Source organism: Tiliqua scincoides, chromosome 4, assembly GCF_035046505.1.
Source record: "Tiliqua scincoides isolate rTilSci1 chromosome 4, rTilSci1.hap2, whole genome shotgun sequence".
In the NCBI taxonomy this organism is placed as follows: Eukaryota; Metazoa; Chordata; class Lepidosauria; order Squamata; family Scincidae; genus Tiliqua; species Tiliqua scincoides.
Window position 1 is genome coordinate 168,704,200 of NC_089824.1, and position 22,824 is coordinate 168,727,023.

General features: G+C 44.0%; 1 protein-coding gene across 1 annotated transcript in view; it reads right to left on the minus strand.

Annotated features, from left to right (window-relative positions):
* Positions 1-21,988, minus strand: part of KIF21B (kinesin family member 21B) — a 78,957-nt gene extending 56,969 nt beyond the window's left edge. The window contains exon 1 of the mRNA XM_066623843.1: positions 21,927-21,988. Coding sequence (XP_066479940.1) covers positions 21,927-21,970 — 44 coding nt within the window. The 5' untranslated portion in view covers positions 21,971-21,988. The remainder of the gene's footprint in view (positions 1-21,926) is intronic.
* Between the last annotated feature and the right edge of the window lie 836 nt (positions 21,989-22,824).

Here is a 22,824-nt window from a genome sequence, read left to right on the forward strand (position 1 = left end):
AATCCATATTCTTAACATTGCCATGTATTTGCTGGTCCCATCTCTGTGGCCTGCATTTTCTTTTTCCATCACCACCTTTGTCCATTCTTCCTTATATAAAACAACTGAATGCCAGGAAAACCTACTTTCAGTTTGGTTTGTTGTGAATTTCTTTTTCAGTTTTGGTTCTGAGCAATTTTAGGGCTTAAAAATAAATGCAAATAGCTGCTGAACACTGCAACCCTTATAAATTATACAAATAAAGCACACCTGGAAAAAAAATTACATAATATCTCTGCTCTGAACTATGCAGAACATTCAAGTTCAAGTCCCATTCCCTGACCAGTGCAAATCCTCCGTAACCCCCATGTCGGCTCCTGAAAGTTCACCATGTCCTGTCTACCATCACAATCTTATGGCCAAGATGCTTATTTCCTTCAATAATTTATATCCCACCTTTTCATTGCCAAAGCAAATACCCAAAGCAGCTTACAAAAATGCTCACAAAACACAACATAACAAGATAATAGAACTCTCTGGCCAGTGCTGGTGTTAAAGGCTCTGTCTGGCCTGAGTACCTCTCCTCCTCTCAGGCATACAGATCTCAAGCCAACTGTAGGAAGGTGCAGTATCAACAGTCCTCTCAGGAGAGTGCTTATGGGTTGTTGTTGTTGTTTTAAAGAAAACTGAGACTCTCAAGATGTTGAATTCAGTGCTCGGTAAAAGTTGCAAGACTCAACAGGTATTTATTCATCAGGGAGGGGTGGTGGCAAGAAAGGTATATTTTCAATAGAAAACGGGTAGCATGTGTAGAAATGTGTTTACAAGGGTCTCTTGGAAATAGAGGTACCCTTTGACTGCCCACATCAAATTTGCATTCATCTTAAGAGAAAAGGCAGCTCACCTACAGGTCTAAAAGTAACATTTTATTTTCACAATTGGGGAGGAAACATAGCTCAGTGGCAGAGCATCTGCTTTACACAACTATATCCTAGGTGTCATCCCTGATCACTTCAAACAGGACTGGAATCAAGATCCCTGTCAAAACTCCAGGAAAACTGCTGTCAATCAGTTTGACTCTGCCAATGATTTGTCTCAGTGTAAAGCATCTTAATATGTTTATATTTAAAAAAATAAACTTTCACACTTTCGCTCTGAGGGCTCAGATACCAAAGCTAATACAATTATCTACATAGAGCATCCACGGCAAACAAGGGGCTGACCAAGACAAACCTAGCAAAAATCCCTTTCGTACTAGGTCACATCATGAGCTTAACCTCTATAAATAAATGTGGCTATGGGGGGAAGCTTGTTAGCATTTTATAGCAATAGGAATTAGCCTATGATCAGAGCACAGTTCCCTCATTCATATGTCCCTGGAGAGTGCATCTGGGTTCGATTTGTGTGTAAAATTCTCTTTGTACACACCATGTCCCAAGCCAGTCCTCTATTTCATGAAACAACGCAGAATATTTTGACAGCATCTGGTAAGAGATACTCCCTAAGAGCCCAGAGGGTCAGATGAACCATGCAGAAAGAGCTAGGCAATACATAGACAAGAAGCTTGTTTGCTATAGAGAGCAACACAAACATAGCCAAGGGAAAAAAAACCCTCCTCTTCCAGAGACAAAAAAATACACTAAAAAACAATTTGCTCCTCCCTCCAGTTGATTTGCATTGGTCAAGAGTCCTTACACAATAATTTCCTTACCTTGCTCATACAGGCATTTCCATACCCAGTGTAATACCAACATTTGTACAGTACTTTGAAGTGTTCAAAGCATTCTCTCTGTAATTTTTACAACAGCCCTACCAATTGCACTTAACATCTCCATATTGCATCTGGAGGGGCTAAGGCGGAACAGCTTGCCTAAGGCCCCTAACGAGTTCATGACAAGAGGCAAGATCTGAACCAGAAACTACATTTCTCCTAGCAAGATGTGACCATTAGGATTTACAGTTCAGTTAAATGTATTTTAAAATATCTCTGTTAAAATAACAGAACCATCTAGTATAATCTGATCCAAAATGTTTCTTGCCAAGAAGAACCATTCTGCAGAACAGAGCATGACAAGGCTTTGAAAAGGGGTTCATAAATAACAGTTGCCAGGGCAACTACACTTTTAACTCCTGTCAAACAGCAGGGAAAGCCTCTTGTATACATCCCTACAAGAAATCTCCCCCCCCCCCCCAAAGCCACCAGCAGCACTGGGAGGTTGGTAGTGCCTCATTCAAAATGACAGCCTATCATTTTGAGGGGCACGTAATGAGTTGCCACAAACGTCAGCAAAATGGGCTGGGGGAGTTGGTACAAATGAACATATGCTGCAGTGAAGTGCTCCATTTCTCCAATACCTAGCACTGGACGGATGGACAGACTATTTATTTGAGAAATAAATGCCCAAGGGCCCAATCCGATCCAATTTTCCAGTACTGGTGCTGCTGTGCCAATGGGGCGTATGCTGCATCCTGTAGTGGGGAGGCAGACACAGAGGCCTAATCAAGGTAAGGGAACATTTATTTCCTTACCTCGGAGCTGCACTGCAGCTGCACCAGTGCTGGAAAGTTGGATAGGATTGGGCCCCAAGGCAGCTAACAAAGCTTATAAACAGGTACAAAGTTTAGTAACAGGTAAAAACATCAAATAAGGCATTAAAAACAATTAAAACTTCGCATTACATAGTAGAACATAACAAAAACTAACAATTAAAGGAAGTCCAAGGAGGCAGTCAAATCACAGTAGAATTATTAGAGGCATAGAGGTCAAATATCCATTCAGCAGCCAAATGCCATACGCAACAGGTATGTTTTGAGCCCTCGCCAAAAAGCCATAAGAGAGGGAGTACAGTAGTTCTCAATTCCCCTGGGAGGGAATACCATAGTTGTGGTGCCACTACAGAGAAGGCTTGTCTGGCATGGGCCCAGCACTGGTGCTCTTTACTCACCGGGTGCTTTACGGCACATTTACAGCACCCAGCGACAGAGCTCAATGCCAGTGCTGGCCCAGATTAGGACTGGGCCCTTAATCATTACATACTGTACTTACACATCCTAGTGTCAGCTTTTATGCTAAGAGAATAGCAGCGATAACCTGGGTATCTCCTGCAGTGTATTTTTGATCTGTCTATTTCAACACCTGAGTTAGCAGCAGTTTTGGAAGGGTAGGTTTTCAGCACAAACCCAGATGGCCTGTGTTAACCAAGGAGCTCTATCTAGGGATACCTCTATCTTTTTGTTAAGAGCATGTTGAAATGGTTCCTTCTAAGCCACCTTGTTCCTGCACTGCATGCTGAGTAATGAGCCTGCACTTCAATCGCCATAACAGTATATAGCCACTACACCGTAAAATCCTAAGCATAATATTAGCCCACAAACAAATCCACAGTCAGTATTCACATAATCTAACAGAACTCAGAACTATACAATGCCATTTGCCTAGGCAGCCCCCAAATGACCACATGATGGATCCTTTGTCCTTCACCTTGAAGTCACGGCTGAAGATTCCGTACTGAATATGATCTGCAGAGAGATACTATAGCTTTTGTAATCAACATCTGTGTCTCTGAGCACAGTTGCTCACTGTTCCAAGCTTACCACATTCTAGGGCAGCAGCATCCCTGACAGCATCACTGCATTCTAAATAGCACCTCAGCTTCTTGGTATCCCTTATTTTAAAAGAGAATCCATATTCGACAGTATTCTATAACTCTTAAGCTTTGTTGCATCTCTCCCGATGGCAGCTTGAAAGATTTCTGAAACAACTGAGCTCTTTCTGCCCTCCAATGCAGCTGTACCAGATGCATGAGATAAAGAGGGAAATAGAGCTAGGCTTGACCATGCCTAAGGTATCTATCAGTTGAAATAAAATATCTCAGCAGACAGATGTCTAAACAACTGATAAGATGGACAAACCTAGCATCATTTCTCCATCCACCTCACCCTGCATTTTCAGTACAACTGCAGCAGAGTGCAGAAAGGTTTTGTTGGTTTCTGTGACTATTTGGGAAAAGTCATAAGCATATTCCTTTCAGTTATGGTCTCCAGACCAACAAACGATTTATCACAGATCATCCACAGTTTAAGAACTGCTGTCACAGACCATAATACAGAGTTCTCAAAGTGTAGGTCAAGACCCCTACAGACAAACCCTGAGCCATTATGGAAGGCAAGAGACTGAGATTAATGCCATCACGCTCAACTCAATACCAGAAGTGGAAGGGCATGGTGTGTGGAGAAACTTGCCAAACTTAAGACAGAATTACAAAGCAGGAAACCAAAATGTGTTATGACAGTAACTTTTAATGACACCCAGCTTGCTTATGAAAAGCCACAAAAGCTGAACGTGCTACACAGGAAGTGTTCTAGAACTCCCCGAAGAAAAGCTAACGGAGGATCAATCCAGAGAAGAGAAGGACACTATACTTGACAACACTCCATTCTTTTTATTGGCCTCACATGTTCAGAACCCTTGAGGCAAGATTAAGTGCAAAGAAAAGCAGGTCTCTGAAGCTCAGCACAGGCAGGGACTGACCTCCTAATACTCACTGCTTGAGCTCATGCTCTTCAAACAAGACTCACAAATCTGCTGCTACAGGCCTTGGAAGGGCTCCTAGTTGCACTGTAAGGTCTGGGACATCTTTCTTCAAAAAGAGGCTGACAGCCTTATTTGCATAACGGCCACAAGAAAAAAATCAGAGAAAGCAGATCAGGCGAATTTTGGGAATGTTGTGCTAGTTGACACCATTTTACAGAGGCAGACTCAGAGGGGGTGCAAGGAACCCACTAGACAATTAGCTCACCCTACCCCCACTGATGAACCCACTCCAGAATCATTAACTAGAAATTAAAGGCAGGACCCAATCCTACATATGCTTATTTAAAAGTTAACTCCATCAAAATTAACCAGACTTACTTCGAAGAAAATAAGTTTAAGATGCAAAACGCTAGGTTTCTGAAAGAGAGGCAACAATACATGTGGGAAACACTTCCCTCCCATCAGAAATCCACTTTGCCTCTTCTGTGCCCCCCCCCCTACATATGTTTTCCTGGTAGTGCCACTGCCACAGTATGATTAACAGAAGGGAAAAAGACAGTGGTTCCCAACTTGGGATACATGTACCCCCCCAGAGTACTTGGTACTTGCCAGAACCTTTAAAGGTACTCAAAAAAGAATTGAATAATGACCAGAAAAGGCAGGTAGCACCCCAGAATGCCTTACGGGGCTGGAAAGATAGGAAGAAAGACAGCTAGCCGGCTGCGAAAATCTCACCAACTGCAGGTTTTTGGTCATAAATCCAAGTATTATCAGATATGGATCAGTGGTTGAAAACCAGCACAGTAAAAAAGCTGAAACATAAAGAGGAAACTGATCAATCACCAAGTATTTCTCAAGACATATCTTTAGTGCAGAGCAGTGAAAAGGCCAGTTCTTCAAACAGGTAAAAAGAGAAAATGAAAAATGGGTTTTCATATTTAGGAGATGAGGATTTTCCTAAGCCCCAGTGTGTACTGTGTTGGCAAGCATCATCCAATGGTAGCATGAGACTTTTTTAAAACTCTTGCAGCATTTACACGTAAAACATGTCAGCTATACAAACAAGGATACGGAGCTGGTGGAGAGGGCTTTCTCTTCTTGTGCCTTTATATGTTAAAAAAAATACCATAGTAAGCTGAATGCGGTTCCAAATTTAAGAACGTATCTTACATCAGTTGGACCCAATTTCAATCTTACATCAGTTGGACCAATGTGCCTCAAAACAAGCTCAAGGACCACAATAAATATTTGTTGTGCATAAAATACCTGCTACGTGTGTCATAAAAATTATTCCACTTTTTAAAATCCCACTATCAGGTCATTTATTCACAGCTACAACATACATTTTAAATAACAGTAACAGTAATATTTATTACAAGCATTTTGCTAATATGAGGGGTACAATTGATGGAAATGGGCTACCAAGGGGTACACAAGTGAAAAAAGATTGGGAACCACAGGGCTAAGATATAAATGTCTGGCAGGGCAGTGAATGGAATCAATTTTGAATACTGGTGACTTTTGCTGGGTATCCAGGGCCAGCTGACGCAGAATGCCACAGCAGCAGACTGTTAGGGGGCAGCAGACTCATGGCGCCTTTCACCCAAGTCTACTGCCGCTGACCTTCCCTACAAACCACTGCCAATGCAAGCCATTTTGATCTGCTTCCTGCTCACTCAAGGGAGAAGCAGATAATTCCCCTTCATTCCATCCTCCTTGTACACTGTTGTCAAACCAGGAAATACAGGACTTCTGGCTTCATTTACAGGGACAGTACAAACAAATGAGATGCTTTGAGGGAGTTTTAGGGATACCCATAGGGGTGGCACAACCCAGAATGTCATCACAAGTCTGCTACCTCTGCACTACAAAGACAATCCAAACCTTTACTTTGCACCTTTGTTCACACTGTTCTTGTAAATAAAACCAGATGTCCTGCAGTTCTGAATTTGATGACAATGCACAAGAAGCAAATTAAGTGTGTTTTTTTAATGATTGTAAAGGCAGAAGACCCGAGAGGACATCAGGTGATCTCCTAGGTTGCATCCCCCTGTGGGTATCCCCCATACTCCCACCCAGTTTAAAAACTATCAAGATGCCAACTACTGCAAAATTAGCTTTCTTCTGCCTCTGTTAAGAATCCATGTATGGTTTTCAAAGGCAAAGCAAGGCCCTTGCAGTGTTGAGCAATCTCTGAAATCCTGCAGTCTTAATAGTACTGCCAGGTCAAAACATTAGAGACAATGAACCACTGTACACAACCGCGATATTTGGAGTATTAATCTGTTTTGTTATAAAGAGGACAGTCATTATGTTCTGAGACTAGATTGCTCTAGATTCCTAAAAAGTTAAAAAAAAAAATAGGATACCCCCCCCCCTTTAAATAAAAGGTATTCGGCAATCTTACGGTACAGGTGCAATTAGCTTCCTAGAGGACTCATTTCTACCTTGTGGCTTTAGGTGAGTGTCTTCAAGAGAGTTAGTTCCTGGTGGAGACAGACATACTGCAGCTCCAACCTGATACTGGGGTGCTGCTAATGAAATTACAATTATTCTGATAAACAGCAATGAGATACCTTCAAATTATTTAAGAGCAAGAAGACCAGGCTACTGTGCTGTTTCCCAGAAAAAGAAGTTTGTCAGATGGAGGTAGCGATTAGGTTAAGTACTTTATAGGGTGGCATTATAGGATGGACAAGTAGGGAAGGTGAGGTAAATCCAATCTGAATGTCTACATATGGTGTAGTTACAGACAACCTCAGCTGTCCGATACTCTTCAAAAAGACAGAGACTCAGCAGAGAATTCTACCCAATTCATCTGTGGTGGAGATGAAATAAAATTTACTTTCAGGAGACTTTGGAAAGGGCTGGGTAATACAGTTTTATTTCTTTGGATGCCAAACATTTAATTTAGGGATTCAATTTTCTTACTATTTTGTTCTATTTTATTTTAAGAAGTACCCCACTGGATCAGGCCAAGGGCCCATCTAGTCCAGCTTCCTGTATCTCACAGTGGCCCACCAAATGCCAGAGGGAGCATACAAGACAACAGACACAACCTGCATCCTGGTGCCCTCAATTTTCTATTTGGAGTGATTTTAACACAAACTCCCTAACAACAAAACAGCAGCATATACACTTAAATATAAATGAAATACTTTAGTGCTAAAATATTCAATCATCCAGAATCAGAACAGAATCCGGACTGGTGGAAGCATCTCTCTCTCACACACCACACATACACAGAAGCCTCCCCCCCCACACACACATAAATCAAAAACACTCCACCTAAGTATTTTCCCCAAGACTGAAACACAAACAGTAAAAAGTGAATTGTTAAATGGTGTTCTTTCAACACCAGAGCTATCCAGGATCCTTAAAACAACAAGATACACATTCCACCACTTGCTTTCTCTTCATGGCACATGTCTAATGTAAGCTTATTAGAAGAACTTGTCAAAGTTCAATGGACTTGAATGAATGAATGAATGAATGAACAGCAGGTTCTTTCCAGTTATTAGAAACACCATACCTGGAAGTATGTCCTAATGAACTGACACCTCTTGGCATTTGAAGCAGTGTACCAAATGCTGTCTCTCCTTACTTGGTGATGTGCCAGCCTCTGTTTCTTCTACTCTCTGAATTGGAAGCTGAGTGACAAAGTAGAAGAGGAAGTGTGGAAAAGTAGAGGGCTATAGCAGGGTAGGCATGTGGACCAATGGAGGTAGGTATCCATGCCAATCCACTGCCTCAGTTGGCCTCATGGATTGGCCAGCCCCTACTGCAATCAGCAAAACTGTAAGGTGCTAATTGCAGAGTGTAAGGCTCTTCTGCACCCATCCCACTGGGGATGGGGGAGGAGGAAAGAAAATGAAGAATCTCAAAACAACCCCCCCCCTTGTAATCCTGCCCAAATCAGCTGCCACATATCCTTCTTTCATATCCATTGTTTTCTGAAGTACATATTCTCTGGTAGCACCTCAGTGGCAAATTCCATGTGCCATTTCAAAAAAAAAAGCAAAAAACCCAAACTCTGTGCTTAATACATGAAATTTCCAGAGCATACAGACAGGCTGTCGTTTGCCAGCTCCTACTGTGCCTTTCTTGTGCTGACAGATTCAATGATGCCAAATGAAATCTCACTAACATGACAGCAGCCCATCCAGAACCCTAGAAAGAAATGCCCTCATTGAGCCAGTTAACAGCATTTACATCCCTTGGGGTGTGTGTGTGTGTGTGCTTAGAGAGCACTATCTCCTCAGTCGTGCATACTTCACTTTCAGTACTGCACTGTTTTCCAGCTGACCGTTTTGCAGACAAGGAAGCAAAAGCCTCCCAATCTTTCAGATGTTTACAGCAGGGCCAGAAGAGCTGGTTTGCCATGGTTTCATTTCATTCCTTGATAAGGCTGCTGTAATGTTTAGAGACCAGGTCCTCATGTCAGGCTGGCATGCATCAAGCAGGTTTGATCGTGCCATATGCACTGGCAGGGTCCAGCCTGTCTCTTGTTAGAAACTACTGTATATGTAAGGAAAGCCTGTTTAGTAGCGATGACTGCTAAGTTCTCAGCACAGATCTGACCCTCAATTTCTTTCTGCCTTGCTCTGACTCCGTTCTAATCCTGAGGAAGTTTTCACACATAAAGCTTTAATACATCCTGGAACCTCATGCAATGTTCATGTCATGAGCAAATGTTAATATAGGCTTGGACACAGAAGGAAAATCAACATAAATTGCCATTGATGCGAGTTTCCGCAATCTGGTCACACGCAAAAGTTAAGCTATAGCATGTTATGCATGAAAAATGCACTAAGTGCTCCTTGCTTTGGATCCAATTGTTTAATTTCCTGACCTAGAACAATCAAAGATACTTGAGGGCAATAGCCCTACTACTACCACTCCAGTGGAAGCAGACTAAACTGAAGACACTTCTACTTAAAACCAGCATTTTCAAACACTTCTCCCAACCCCCATGCCACCAAGAATACCCGCCAATTACATCCTGTAAAGTCTTCCTGTTGCTTAGATGACATCAAACACAGCAGTGTGGGGGCAGGGAACTACAGTGGGGTAGTTCTTGTTCCTTTACACAACTCTTAGACAATCAGATAGACATCCAGTCAAGATGCTGCAATTCCCTTGGGACCATCACACCTTTGCCAAAAGCAGCACTAGAGCAGAAACGATCTGCTGCTCCCAGAGGGGAGAAGACACAACATATGCAGGGTTAGAAGGAGGGATTACTACAGCAGAGCCTCAGCCTCTCTGAGACATCCAAAACCCAGCACGTCTCAGCAAGAATGTTTACAAAAATGGCTGAGGTCTGGAGGTTGCAAGGGTTTAAATAAACTTGAAATCTACTTCCTTCCACCAGTTTCACAAGCTGCATTTCCTGGCCCTTCTCAGCACTGACAAGGGCTCTCAGACACTACAGGAACTGCTCAATGGAGGCCTCTGTAAGTGTTTCAATTATTATTTCTTGAAAACACACCTCCCTGGCAATTTGTTCTAACCTCCCACATTACCATTGTCCTCTTGCCTTTCTAAACTACTGATAAAAGCCAACTATAATCCCCAAAGAAACACAAAATAAAAATATGGGTCCATTAGAAATAAATAAATAAAACCTACAATCTGGCAATACCTTCAATAGGACCAACCAAATAAATGCAAAATCCTAAGCAAGCTCTCAAGTTCTCTAGCAGCCCAGTCCTATCTAGGATTGGACTACGCAGGACAACCCAGTTACAAAAATTGCTTCAGACACAGCACTATATCAACAGACATTTTTAGAGCACTGCCACAAGAGGTGGCAGCACTCCTCAGGCATCAGTGAATCTCCCTGGACTCAACACACCAAGTAAGGCAGTGGCGGGGAAGCTGTGAATCCAGCAGTCATGGTGCACATCAGATCCTATCCACCATTTTCCCAGCCTCCCCATCCACTTCCTCTCCTTGGACTTGCACCAGCTAAATTGCTGGTGCAAATACGAGGAGACCCATTGCAGAGCAGCTTACGGAGGGGTAAGGGAATTTAAATCCCGCTTTCCCTCCAAAGCATCCTGATCCACACACCCCCTCTTGCTGGATACAGTGTGCGCCTTTTAGATGCAGTTGTACCTGCAGGAGGTGTGGAGAAAGATAGGCCATAGGACGCTTCATAAAGCTGCATGTTAAGCATAGTTAAAAGGGGTCAGCAGCCCATGATGCAAAGCCTCAGGCAATCTGTAATTTATTTGCATGCCATTCTTCTGGAAAGAGACAATAGTGGCTATTCCTACACTTTCAGAATAACACGCTTTATTTATTTGCAAATTTATACCCTGCTTTATCTCCGGAAAGGGTATTAAAACTGGCTTACAAACATAAAATCACATTCTAAACAATATAAACATTAAAATCTTGATTAAGACAACCTTAAAAACATCCCATTAAAAGCCAGAGAAACAAAACCAGCAGCAATCAATAAAAAGGGCAACACCAAATACTCCAAATGAAAAAACTTTATACTCAGAAGGCAAATCGAAACAAAAATGTCTTTAGGCCCCACCTAAAGTTCAAAAGTCCGCCAGTTGAAGTACACAGCCCTGTCTGGCAGAGGACAGAAGTAAAAGATAAATGTGATCAATTTTCATATTAACACAACTGGAGATTAATTTTTAAGAGTAATGTACTATTATCACTGGTAATACTGTCATTCCACTTTAGATTTTAAGAGCCACAAGTCAGTTTTACTGATATTGCAAACTTGTACCCTTGATTCTCCTGCAGAGCTAACAGACCACAGCTGCATGCAGAAATACTTAGCAGCCCAGAAGTGACTAGAAACTCTGGGGACACTCACAGCTGAAACACATGAGTCTGCAACAGTGGGTGTGGGGGCAATTTATGAACTAAGACAAGCAGAGACTGCTAGATCAGAAGCAAGCAGGAAACCCACAAACTACTGTAATCAGTTGGTCTGTTGGGAAGCCTCTGACAGCAGCAGGGTCTGAGTTTTGTACGTTATTTCCACAGAAAATGCTTTGTGGCAACTCAGATTAATCTAGAACAGATATGAACCAGACTGGAGATTGAATTAAACATGTGCAAATGAATTTAAGCAAATCAGCTTTCAAGACAATTCACAGAGTAAGTGAAAGTCATTTTGAGTCTAGCCCTGGCTCTTCTTCCTGCTACAGGATTTGCCTTAGAACAGGGTTCTTCAAGTTTCTCCCCCACCAAAGATACTTTGCATAATCCACCTATTGGAAGTACACCAGAATGCCAGTTACTTTCAGTTTGGGAGGCCAGACTCAACATGACAAACACCACTAAAAGGCTAAGGATGGATGGGAGGGCATTTTCAAGCACATGAAAACCACATGCTGGAGCTCTGCCGCTGAGCCTCTTGCAGCTGCTTGTCACATTGCATTGCTGATCTCACTGCCAGGCTGCAGGGGTCTGGGGGACCCACAAGTACCACTGGACACCACCTCAAGTGCCACCAGTGGTACGAATACCACTGGTTGAGAAACTATGCCTTAGAACAAATAGTGGTGGGGAAGTTTATACAACCAATAAAAACACTAAGAGCCTTGTTAACAACTACAGTAGAACCTCTTTAAGTTGACCACCCAAGGGACTGGAGGAAATTGGTCAACATAGTGGTCACCATACGGGGAAAAAGGCATTTAAATATTATCATGTTTAGCTCCCAGGACAACAAATGCAAGGCCAAGTTATTATTTAGATTGGATTTTTTAAAAGTTTTATTACAAATATCAATGAGAATTGATCCTCTTGTGATGCTTACTATTTATATCATCTATATCTATATCAAGAGACAGAGAATAAACAGCCTACAATCAGTGTTTAAAAAAAACCCTGAAAATTCATAAGCTTAAAAAAATTGTAAAAAAAATACTTGGTTTCATAGCAGACAGGCAGACCAATGCTATCTCTTGCCAGCCCACAGCATGTAGCATGTTACATAGCCCCAACAGCTAAAAAAACACACTTTTTTTTACTTAGGCTGCCTGGCCTCCACTGGGTCTCCTCAGATTCACTAAATGCCAGAAGGTGTTTGATAAAGTTCCTCATGAAAGGCTGTGGAGAAAACTCCACAGTCAGGGAATAAGAGGACAGGTCCTCTCATGGATTGGGAACTGGTTGAGGACCAGGAAACAGAGAGTGGGTGTCAATGGGCAATTGACAAAAAAAAGTAGAGAGAGGTGGAAAGTGGAGTGCCTCAAGGATATGTCCTGGGACTGGTGCTTTTCAACATTTACATAAATGACCTGGAAACAGGAATAAGCAGGGAGGTGGACAAGTTTGTGGATGACACTAAACTTTTCTGAGTGGTGAAGACCAGATTGTGAAGTGCTCCAGAAGGAGCTCTCCAAACCGGGAGAATAGGCAGCAAAATAGCAGTTGTGTTTCAATACAAGTGTAAAGTAATGCACTGGTGATGGGAACCAAAGTGAAAGGACAGTGGCTTCACTATGTACAAGCAACCTCATGTCCCTCACAACTTGGTACATGTCCTGGTACAACTGGCAGCTGGCTCAGGTCTGTTGGCTACGTGCAGTGTGCTCACCTATAAAACCCTTTCACACACGCGCTAGCAGGCGTAGGGGAGGGATTGTCACGTGGCTTCTTGCTTTGCCAAGATGAGACAAACTAGACAAAACACAGGCCCACAGTATCATGTTCAGTGGGCAACTTACGGAGGGTAAATTAATACTCTGTGCAATGGTTGAAGTGGTCAAGATACAACTTACAGAGGTGGTCAATATAGAGAGGTTAGTCTCCCATAGTGTATATGCAGTGTCTGTCCATACTGTGAAAATCAGGTCAACTTAAGGAGGTGGTCATTATAGAGAGGTGGTCAACTTTGGAGGTTCTACTGTATATGCCCAGTTCTGGCATAAAGGAAACCATGGTTTCCTGCTATGTGAATGCTTCTCTGAGAGCCACAGGCCTACACACTCTTTCCCCCTCCCTTGCAAATAAGAGAGGGGACGTTGTTTACTTTCAGTCTGAAGCAGAGTTTCGCATTACATATGAACTCAGAAAATCGAGTTTACTTCAAACCACAGTTAAAGAACACACCTGGATCAAACTAGAGTTTCAGATCCTTGTTTGCTCTTTAACTGTGATTTGAAGTAAATCCGATTTCCTGAGTTCATACGTAACGTGAAGCTCTGCTTTAGTCTGATCTGAAACTCCAGTTTGATCCTGGTTAACTTCCCTTAACAATGGTTTAATAAACCAGGAGCTCGCCACATATGAAAATGGTTAACTTTAAGGGGAACGTGCATGTCCATGGCCTTAGGTCTGACTTGACTGTCCAGAAGACAGAACACCAATGTACTGTTACTCCCTCCAATTTGGACAGTAACTTGCCTATCCCACTTTATTTGGTACTGATATGAATGAAGCAGGAATATTTTATCCAGTTCTTACTTCTCTAGGGATTAAGTTCTACATCTACTCTCTCCAATGCCTTGAAGCATGTTCTGGTCAATGCTCCCCTGCACTCTCCCTTAAAAATAAAATTAATCTGATCATGGGTAAATCTGAATATTTGCCAGATGAGAGATGGATCTTGGAAAGAACAGTTCCTTTTTTGTAAAAGACTGACAGTGCAGCCCTAGATGTATTTCAATTCCACTGTGTTCAACGAGGCTTCCTCCCAAGCAAGCATTATAGGACTACAGCCTGAAACTACAAATGTGCAACTCCTCCTGCCACAGCATTCTCAGTGAAGAAAGTCAAAACTTTCCTTTAACATGAGCCAATTCCTTGATCTGAAATGTTATATCCCAAGCTGTGTATGGACCTCTGTAGAAACAAAGGCACACTTAAAACCACCATCTCTACTGTAAATATGAATAAAAAAATACTTTGAGTGACACAGAATAAGGTTCCCTTCAAAAGTCCAGATTTCTTCTGTGTATAGTGTCTCTGGATCTTCTACACACATTTTCTCTCTCCCCTCTCTGTGTAAGGCATTAAAACTGAAAAGTTTTTTTTTTTTTTAAATTGCTATCATGTGAAAAAGATTAGACATATCTGGATAAGCAGATCAGCTGATAATGCAAGCCTTTCTGTTTGTAAGCAGACAGACAGGCAGAGAGAGAGAAAGCACCCTGACCACATAAATCAGAAGAACCCCTGCTAATTGGGTAAGAGGCAGTTTTTCAAGTGGGTGCTCCTTTTTTTAGCAAGGGGAGAGTAACTGGCCCACCTCACCCCAGCACTGTCTGTTCTAGTGGCTGTCTGCTGGTTTTCATTTGCATCTTTTTAGATTGTAAGCCCTTTTGGGACAGGGAGCCATTTAGTTACTTGATTTTTCCCTGTAAACCACTTTGTGAACTTTTAGTTGAAAAGCGGTATATAAATACTGTTAAGAAGAAAGCTCCAACACACCTGGCTTAGAGGTATATGATGGCACCAACTAGTAACCATTGCACAGTATTATTGTCTGTACTATTTATTTTGTGCTCCTAACAGCCTCATCTTCTGATGGTGTGACATGCTCTGCTTATATGAAACACACTTTCAGTGAAAGACAAGAAGGATAATTACAGATGTATGAGAAAAAAAACACATGAGATGCAAGGCAACATGGGTTTACTTAGGCTGTGCTGGACAAAGACTGCAACACATAGTTCCAAGTGATAAATACCAAAGAGAATGGGTATTTATCAATCACCTGGCATGCCACAGAATACATGAATGCTGTGCGGCGGACAACCTCAGGGAGGGGGGCATGTTGCGCAGGCTTGTGCCAGACTAATCTGATATTCTTTTCTGAGAAGATAATTGGTTTTCTGAGCAGGCGAAATGCAGCAAAGCATTCAATGCAGTACCACATTGGCAATTACTAATTAAACTGGAGATGCATGCACAATAAGACGGATAAAGAACTTGGCAGAAGGGGAAACATGAGGTGGCTTTGTTTAAAAAGGCAAACCTTCAAATGGGAGAAAATATGGTGTTTCTCAAGGATCAATCCTGATGCCAATTCTTATTCAGTATTTTTTTTAGGGACCCTAGGGTGATAATTATAAATATATTGATGAAATATACTAATGACATCAAGTAAAAACTCACTGCCCATACAGCTGAAGATCAAGGATACAGGAAAAAAAATAGGTGCCCTTTAGATTAGATGAGGTATAACAACTACTTTTTCATGCATTCAGCTCACAGTACTGCTATTAATGTTCAAAGGCCTGCCTGTGCCACTGTCATGACCAACTGCACAGGTCCCAACTAGACAACTACTGAGGGATAGAGACCCACCTGACTTATTCCTGCTCTTATGATGACAGTTCAAGAAGCGTTAAAGCACCACTGATTTGACAGCTTTTTTGCCCCTACTTTTTTCTATTGCAAAATGACTTACCAGCCATGTAACTGCCAAGTTCTACATGGATGCTAGCCTTGGGAATGTTTAACACAGCATTTGATTGTGGACTGGAGGCAAAAATCACTTATTAGGGCCTATAAGCAGATGGTAATCGTAACAAAGAGCCCACGGAAAACAGTTTTCCTATGGATGGTGAACCATGCCATGATTCCATAGATACCTTAACGCGAGAGAAAAGTTTCCATTTCCCCAAGAATGTTTCTCACAGTTCTTGAAAGCTGTATGGAAGCTCCCATGCGATGAGGGTTGTCCAAGTGACAAGTCATTCTAGCCAGGGGAGGCGAACCTTTTTGAGAGTGTGTGCCCAAATTCATGATACAGTACTCTTCTAAAAAAATTCCCTTGTGTACCCATGGTACACTGCACATGCACATTTACATAATTTTAAAGGGATTATTTTCATTGGCCAATTAGAAAATATACAACCAATCAACAACTGTTTTATATTAGCCAGTACAAACTGATGTCACTGATACAGAAATAAATCTAAAAATATGCATGCCATGCTAAACAACAGTTGTAATATAGGTCAAATATATTTGCTGAAAAAAATAATTGCAAGGTTTAGACTGGGCATGGGTGGCCATGGCTGGCAGTTGAAAGCCTGCAGTAGGTAGGTCTCCAAACATGGGTGGCCAAGGGAGTCCACTGGCGAATCTTGGGAAGTTCTCTGCCACTGGGCCTTCCTAGTAGTGGCTTGGGTCCCTCCTTGGGTGTGGTTTGGGTTCTTCTTCTGCAGTCTGCCATATATCCACACTGTTAACTTCTTCCCCAAGCACAGCGCTCCCTTGAAGCCCTTCCCCTGGTTCAGCCCTGGAGTGTCCCTTGAGCCAGCCATTCTTGTTGTGCCCTCTCTGCCTGCAGGTGCTTGATCACTGGTCTGCGATTGGCTGCGCTCCCTCTCCAGCCTCATCTCTACCCTCCACCAGTAGTGCACCCACCTCTTATCTGCCTCCATGTGCAGCCAGGGCTCTTTGCAGCCTTTAAGGGCCCTTTCCTGGCCTATTCTCATCCCCGCTGTCAGCCTCCTTTTATTTATCCAGCCAGTTCCTCACCTGTACTTCTGGGTTTTCCCAATCTTCTGCCAGAGCAGAGATCTCTTGAGATTTCCCTCACTCTCCAGCGGCTGCGGCTGCTACCAGCTTCCCAGCAGCCACATCCTGGGACAGGTTATTGGTCAGAGTGGGGTTTAAAGAAGCAAGGGGTGGCACTGCATGCCACCAAGGGCTTGCAAGTCATAGGTTCAGCACCCCACTCTAGAAGTTAAAGCTGCAGAGCAGAGCACTCAACATGAGATGGTGAGTTTCAGCAGTTTGTGACCACTATAACATGCATACTAGTCTGTCAGATATAAGCAGTGTTGTTTCTTTCTACTGTGACCTTTGTGAAGCCAGGTGCAACCACTTACCTCCCTCCAACCCACATTTAAGGTACCCAGCCTCATTTTCAGAAGGTAAAACCTGCAGAGAGACACAGTCCTCCCCATTCTGCATACAAAGGAAGGGCTAAGAGCCCAAGACAGGATGAACATTCGGATTGTTTTCTCCTCTCTTGTACCCCACCTAGGCCACACTACAAAAGACAATGCATTGTTCAGCTTAGTAAGAGCTCCAGTGAAGTCTCTCAGAATCATTAGCGCATCACTCACACAAGATGTAGCATGATTGCCCAAGAGAATAATTTTGTTTTCTGAACATGCTTCTCTAAATGAGCTAATATATGTTCAATTTATACACATTGTTCTTTACAATGGATTGGAGCCAATGAATCACAGAGCAGTGATAGAGCCCATGCTTTACGTGCAGAAGATATCAGGTTCGCTACCTGGCAAATTCAAGGAAGATACCGGTTGGAAACTATGAAGTCACTCTATTTAGCATAGACCACACCAAGCTAGATGAACTGATGGCCTGACAGTATCAAAGCAACTTTGTAGGAATGCTAACATGCTGTCTGAGAGAGATCATACGTAACCTATGGGCTAAATGAATGACCTCACTCAAACTGCAACACAGGAAAATAACACAAGACTTCTAAATGCTAGAAGACATTATGAGACACTCTTGTTCACACTTTTCAGCCATAAAAAGAATGAGATCACCTTTCACAGTATGATAGATATCTGATGCTTGCTTTTCTGACTAGTTAGCCCTTCTGGATATTTATCTATTTGCATTGTTGAGAGATTAAGAATTAGGCCTTCCTAGGACCAACCCCAATGGGAATCTAGGGAGGGGAAGAATTAGGCATCAATGGTTGCTTTATGTATTGTTTGGAAGGATGCAGGCCTGCACTTAAAATAAACTCCATCATATTATCATGCTACTTCCTTTAGCTTCCAATATGACAACTCTGGCAACTCAGTCAATACAAATAGCACATTTGCTAGGCTCATAAGCATACTAATAAGGGGTGCCCTTATAAAGACTAGAAGTGCTCTGCAAGAGGCAGGAGCAGGTAGCAGTCAAAGACACAGGCAGGTTGACCCACTGCTTTTTGCAGACTGGCCACCACAGAATTCTTTAACATTTCATTTCTTCAAGCAGCCTTCTCTCCTCACCATATCTGCAGACTGTCAAAAAACAGACAGTGCCCAGAATAAAGAGCCGGGCATAGAATTCGCAATACATTGCATTGAGTGTAACAATGCCCAAATTCTGTCCACACTACAGAAATGTATGCAAACAGATTTGCCTATATCGGCTTCATGCCGTTTTCTTGAAGGGAAAAGGTTAGGAGCTACATAGGGCTCTGCAGCTCCATGCCCGGACCTCTGGAAACAGTGTTCCCTTCTATTTGACTTTTAAGACACTAGGCATATGTTTAAGCTTCTCTGCATATGGCCGGACACAATTAATTCAGATAAATTTCAGTCATGCTTCCAACCTAGTTTGGCGACTGAAGTTCAGCAGCCCTGGAATATGACGTATCAGGAGGTAGATGGGAAGAGCATGTGAGCTAATTGATTCTTCTGTCAGTAGCCGTTAATACCATTAAGAGATCCTTCTAGACCACTTTATGAAGAGGGGTATAAGAGGCACTGTATATGGAAGGTTGGACCCAGAAGGCACTGATGTGGACTTCTCCTTTGCCCTATGGCCTATAGCAGGGATGCCCAAACCCCGGCCCGGGGCCATTTCCAGCCCTCAAGGACCCCAAATTCAGGCCCTCAGTCTCCAATGAGCCACTAGCCCTCTGGAGACTTGATGGAGCCCTCACTGGCCCAATGCAACTGCTCTCAGTGTGAGGGCGACTGTTCGACTTCTCGCGTGAGCTGTGAGAAAAGGGCTCCCTCCACTGCTTGTTGTTTCACGTCTGCGATGTAGCAGCGGCAGCAAAGGAAAGGCCTGATGCCTTTTATAAGCCTTGAGCTAGTGCAAGGCCTTCTTTCATTCATATAAGTTCCATTTCTAATATATTCATTTATATAAATTTATGTACATTTATTCAAATTTGAAATGTTAATTAATGCTTTTTTTTCCAGCCCCCAACATAGTGTCAGAGAGATGATGTTTGGACACCCCTGGCCTATAGGATACCGATCTGTTGCCTATGCTTTTTCTGAGCTGCAAAGCTGCTGTTTCACTGCTACTGCCTTCATTACATTCTTTTTTTAAATTATCATCACTATCATTATTGGTTATTGTAAGCTGCTTCGTGTTGTAGGCTGAAAAAGAGCAAGGCAATTGTTTAAAAAATAAAAAGCATAAGGTCTAGAATTTTGGATACTTTTTAAAAGTCAGAAATCTCAGAAATAAATCCTCTGGTGGTACTGTTTGTGCAAGGCAAATGTAGACAAATACTTATAGCACTGACCATAGGTACAGTACAGTCTATCAAAGAGGAGTACTTTCATGTGAACATAAAGCTCCAGAATCAAATCTCTTCTGCATGCTTGTGCCTTTCCCTTCAGTCTGGGATGAGGTTTGTTTTCAGCACCAGGACTGGTGGACTCGAGGTCTGCTCAACTTATTGAAGAAGCTCAGTCTGTGCTTCTTATTTTTATAAATAATAGTCTGCTCAACTGAAAGACTGGTTCTTGCATGCAATCTCCAACAGGAGAATATAGAATCTTGGTGGGGACACAATTGTTATAAAAGGTAGAATGAGAGCTGTGTTTTATACTTCTAGCTCTCAGTCCTCCAAGGGAGCCAAAGTATACAAAAAAAATGACCCAGGGTGGAGAGTGCAGAAGCCAGGAAAGAGAGGCAGGAAAACCACCCTGTTTTCACAGCTCTTGGATCAACAGATTCACTCTCTTTGGACAGAGCTAACTAGGTAGGAAGGACTAATAGATCATATACAGTACAAGAGGTTTCTGCTTTTTGTTGCAACAAGCTTCTATGACAATGTCCTCATGCTATAAAAAGGAGCACACAATGCAAGGCTACATGCTCCTGGTTTTGCAGCATGCTCTAGCACAATGGGTACAAATGACGAATTTATTCACAGAAGAGAAACTAAGCCCAGGTGGGGGCCTCCTCTGCATCAGTGTCCTCACCTGCATTCAGGTGAATTATTTTGCATTCCATACAGGTTGCCCCTCAATCTTTGACAGCAGCAATGAAGTACAGTGCGAAAATGGCACCCCCAAAGCTCTGTGTTCAGCACACACTAGCTCAGTATTTGGACAAAGCCCCTTCCCCCCCACTCCACAACTCCAATTTGACAAAGACTATTTAACCCCTCAGGATGACAGATTGTACAGAGAGGCAGAGAAAAAGCCAACCCAAACGCACACACTTTAAAATTCCCCTCACTGTTCAGTTACTACCAGATGCAGTTTCCAGAGTCCTATTAAGCATCATTCAAACCTACACACACACACACAAAGGGCTGGTCTTGCATCCTCAGTGACAAGAGTCAGTACAAAGGAAGGGAACTCCAATAGAATGTGCCTCTGCATTAACACCGCCCTTCCCCTGCAATGGGCAACAATTCCCTAGTTTCAGGTGAACAGAAAAGGAAGTCTTAGACCTGCAATGCACTTAACTTGACACCCAAAATGGCCAAGGAGCAAGGAAATATACATACATGCAGGCTGGGAGTGATGCAGAAGACACTGCATAGGAAAGATTCACACACCTCAACCCCACCCTAAATGAAAGGATGCTCTTCAAAGACCAGGCACCTGCATGTGCCAGATTAAAAACACAAACACTGGGGTAGGAAAAACACACTGCCAGCCAAAGAAAAGAGATTTTTGTTGGAGGGAGATAAGAGCCTAACCAGGGAAGGAACTAGTGAGCCCATGCGGAAACCTGACAGCGAGGGATTGATCAGAGATATCAATGAGGGAGAGGCAGAGGGTGCACTGCACACTCTCCCACAGAGATGACTGTAGGCAGCAGAATGCAGTGACAATGTGCAAAATACAGGATTTCCTTGTTGCTCTTGCTCTGGCTGCAGCTAGATGGGGGGAGAGGGAGGGGCAGCCCTGAGTCCCTTTCAGAAGGCAGGGAAACCCTGAGAGCCCTCTCTGCCTGCAGCCTGCAAGAAGTGGAAGGAAAAAGGGATTTTTTAAAAAGGGTTTCATGAGCAGGATGGAGGCTTTTAACTCCCAGGAGGGAAAGCAAAGGGGCTGGCTGCTGCTGCTGCTCTCATCGCAGGCACCCAAACACTCCAGCATTTGGACGTCCCACTTTGGGTGACCCCGTGTGCAGCAGAGACAAAGAGGAACAATAAGGATCCCAGCCTACACGCCCTTGCAGGCAGGCACACACACACACGTCTCTTCCCCAGGATGCCTACGCAACACACACCCCGATCCACTGTTGCAAGGGTGGCAGTGGCAGCAGCATCGCCCCACAGCCACCACGCACGAGCCAGCCTGCCCAGTGCCAGCCAGCAGCGTGCATCCTGGGAGACCTGCAGCCCGCAACCCCCCAGTCGGGAGCTCAATGAATGGACCGGCGGTGCGAGAGAGGGAGGGAGACCCCTTTGTTCGCCCCTGCTTGGCATCCACCTGCAAGCGAAGCCCCCCTCCGGTCTCACCTCACTGCCACCTTGACGCTGCAGCTGTCCCCCTGGGCGGCCATGCCCTCCTCCTCCTCCTCCTCCTCCTCTCCGCGCCGCAGCAGAGCGCTGCCCCTCAACCACCATGGAGCTCCGCGGGGCCGGGGCCAAGACGAGGCGGAGGCTCAGCTAGGAGCGCGAGGCTCGGAGGCCGCCCGGGGCGAGCGAAGGCATGCCCAGCTCCCGCAGCCCCTGGCTGGCTGGCTGGCTGGCTTTCACTCGCTCGCTCGCTCGCTCTTCCTGCCCGCGCGGTGGGAGGCACCGGCAGCGCTGCAGGAGGCGACACAGCGCTCTTTCCAGCCCACCCGCTGGGCAGCGGTAGCGGGACTGCCCTGTTGGATGGAGCACCTCTTGCTACCAGCCTGCCTGCCTGCCCTGCGCCCACCAGCGCAGGAGGAGGCGAGGGATGCAGGAGGGGGAGGGGCCGCCAGGAACGTGGCCCACCCACCCCCAGCCCGGCAAAGAAAAGCGGGGAGGGGCTTGGGCGGCTTTGGGGTGGTGGGAGGAGAGAGAAGGAACGGGTGGCTCGGTCCGAAAAGGCGCAGCCGGTCCCAGTTCAAAGAGCTGCCCAACAGCAGCTTAGAGCACAATCCTAGGCATGTCTACTCAGACGTAAGGCTCAGTGATGTCAATGGGACTTGCTCCCAGGTAAGTGTGTAGAGCAGCCATTTTCAACCACTGTGCCGTGGCACACTGGTGTGCCACAGGAATTGGGGGGGGGGGAAGGTCATTTATTAATAGGACCAATGGGAGATGTGAACCCCCACTGGCAGCATGGTGTGCCTTGTCAATTGTCAAAAACCTGGTGGTGTGCCTTGACCATTTTAGTGCCTTGTCAGTGTGCCATGAGATGAAAAAGATTGAAAATCACTGGTGT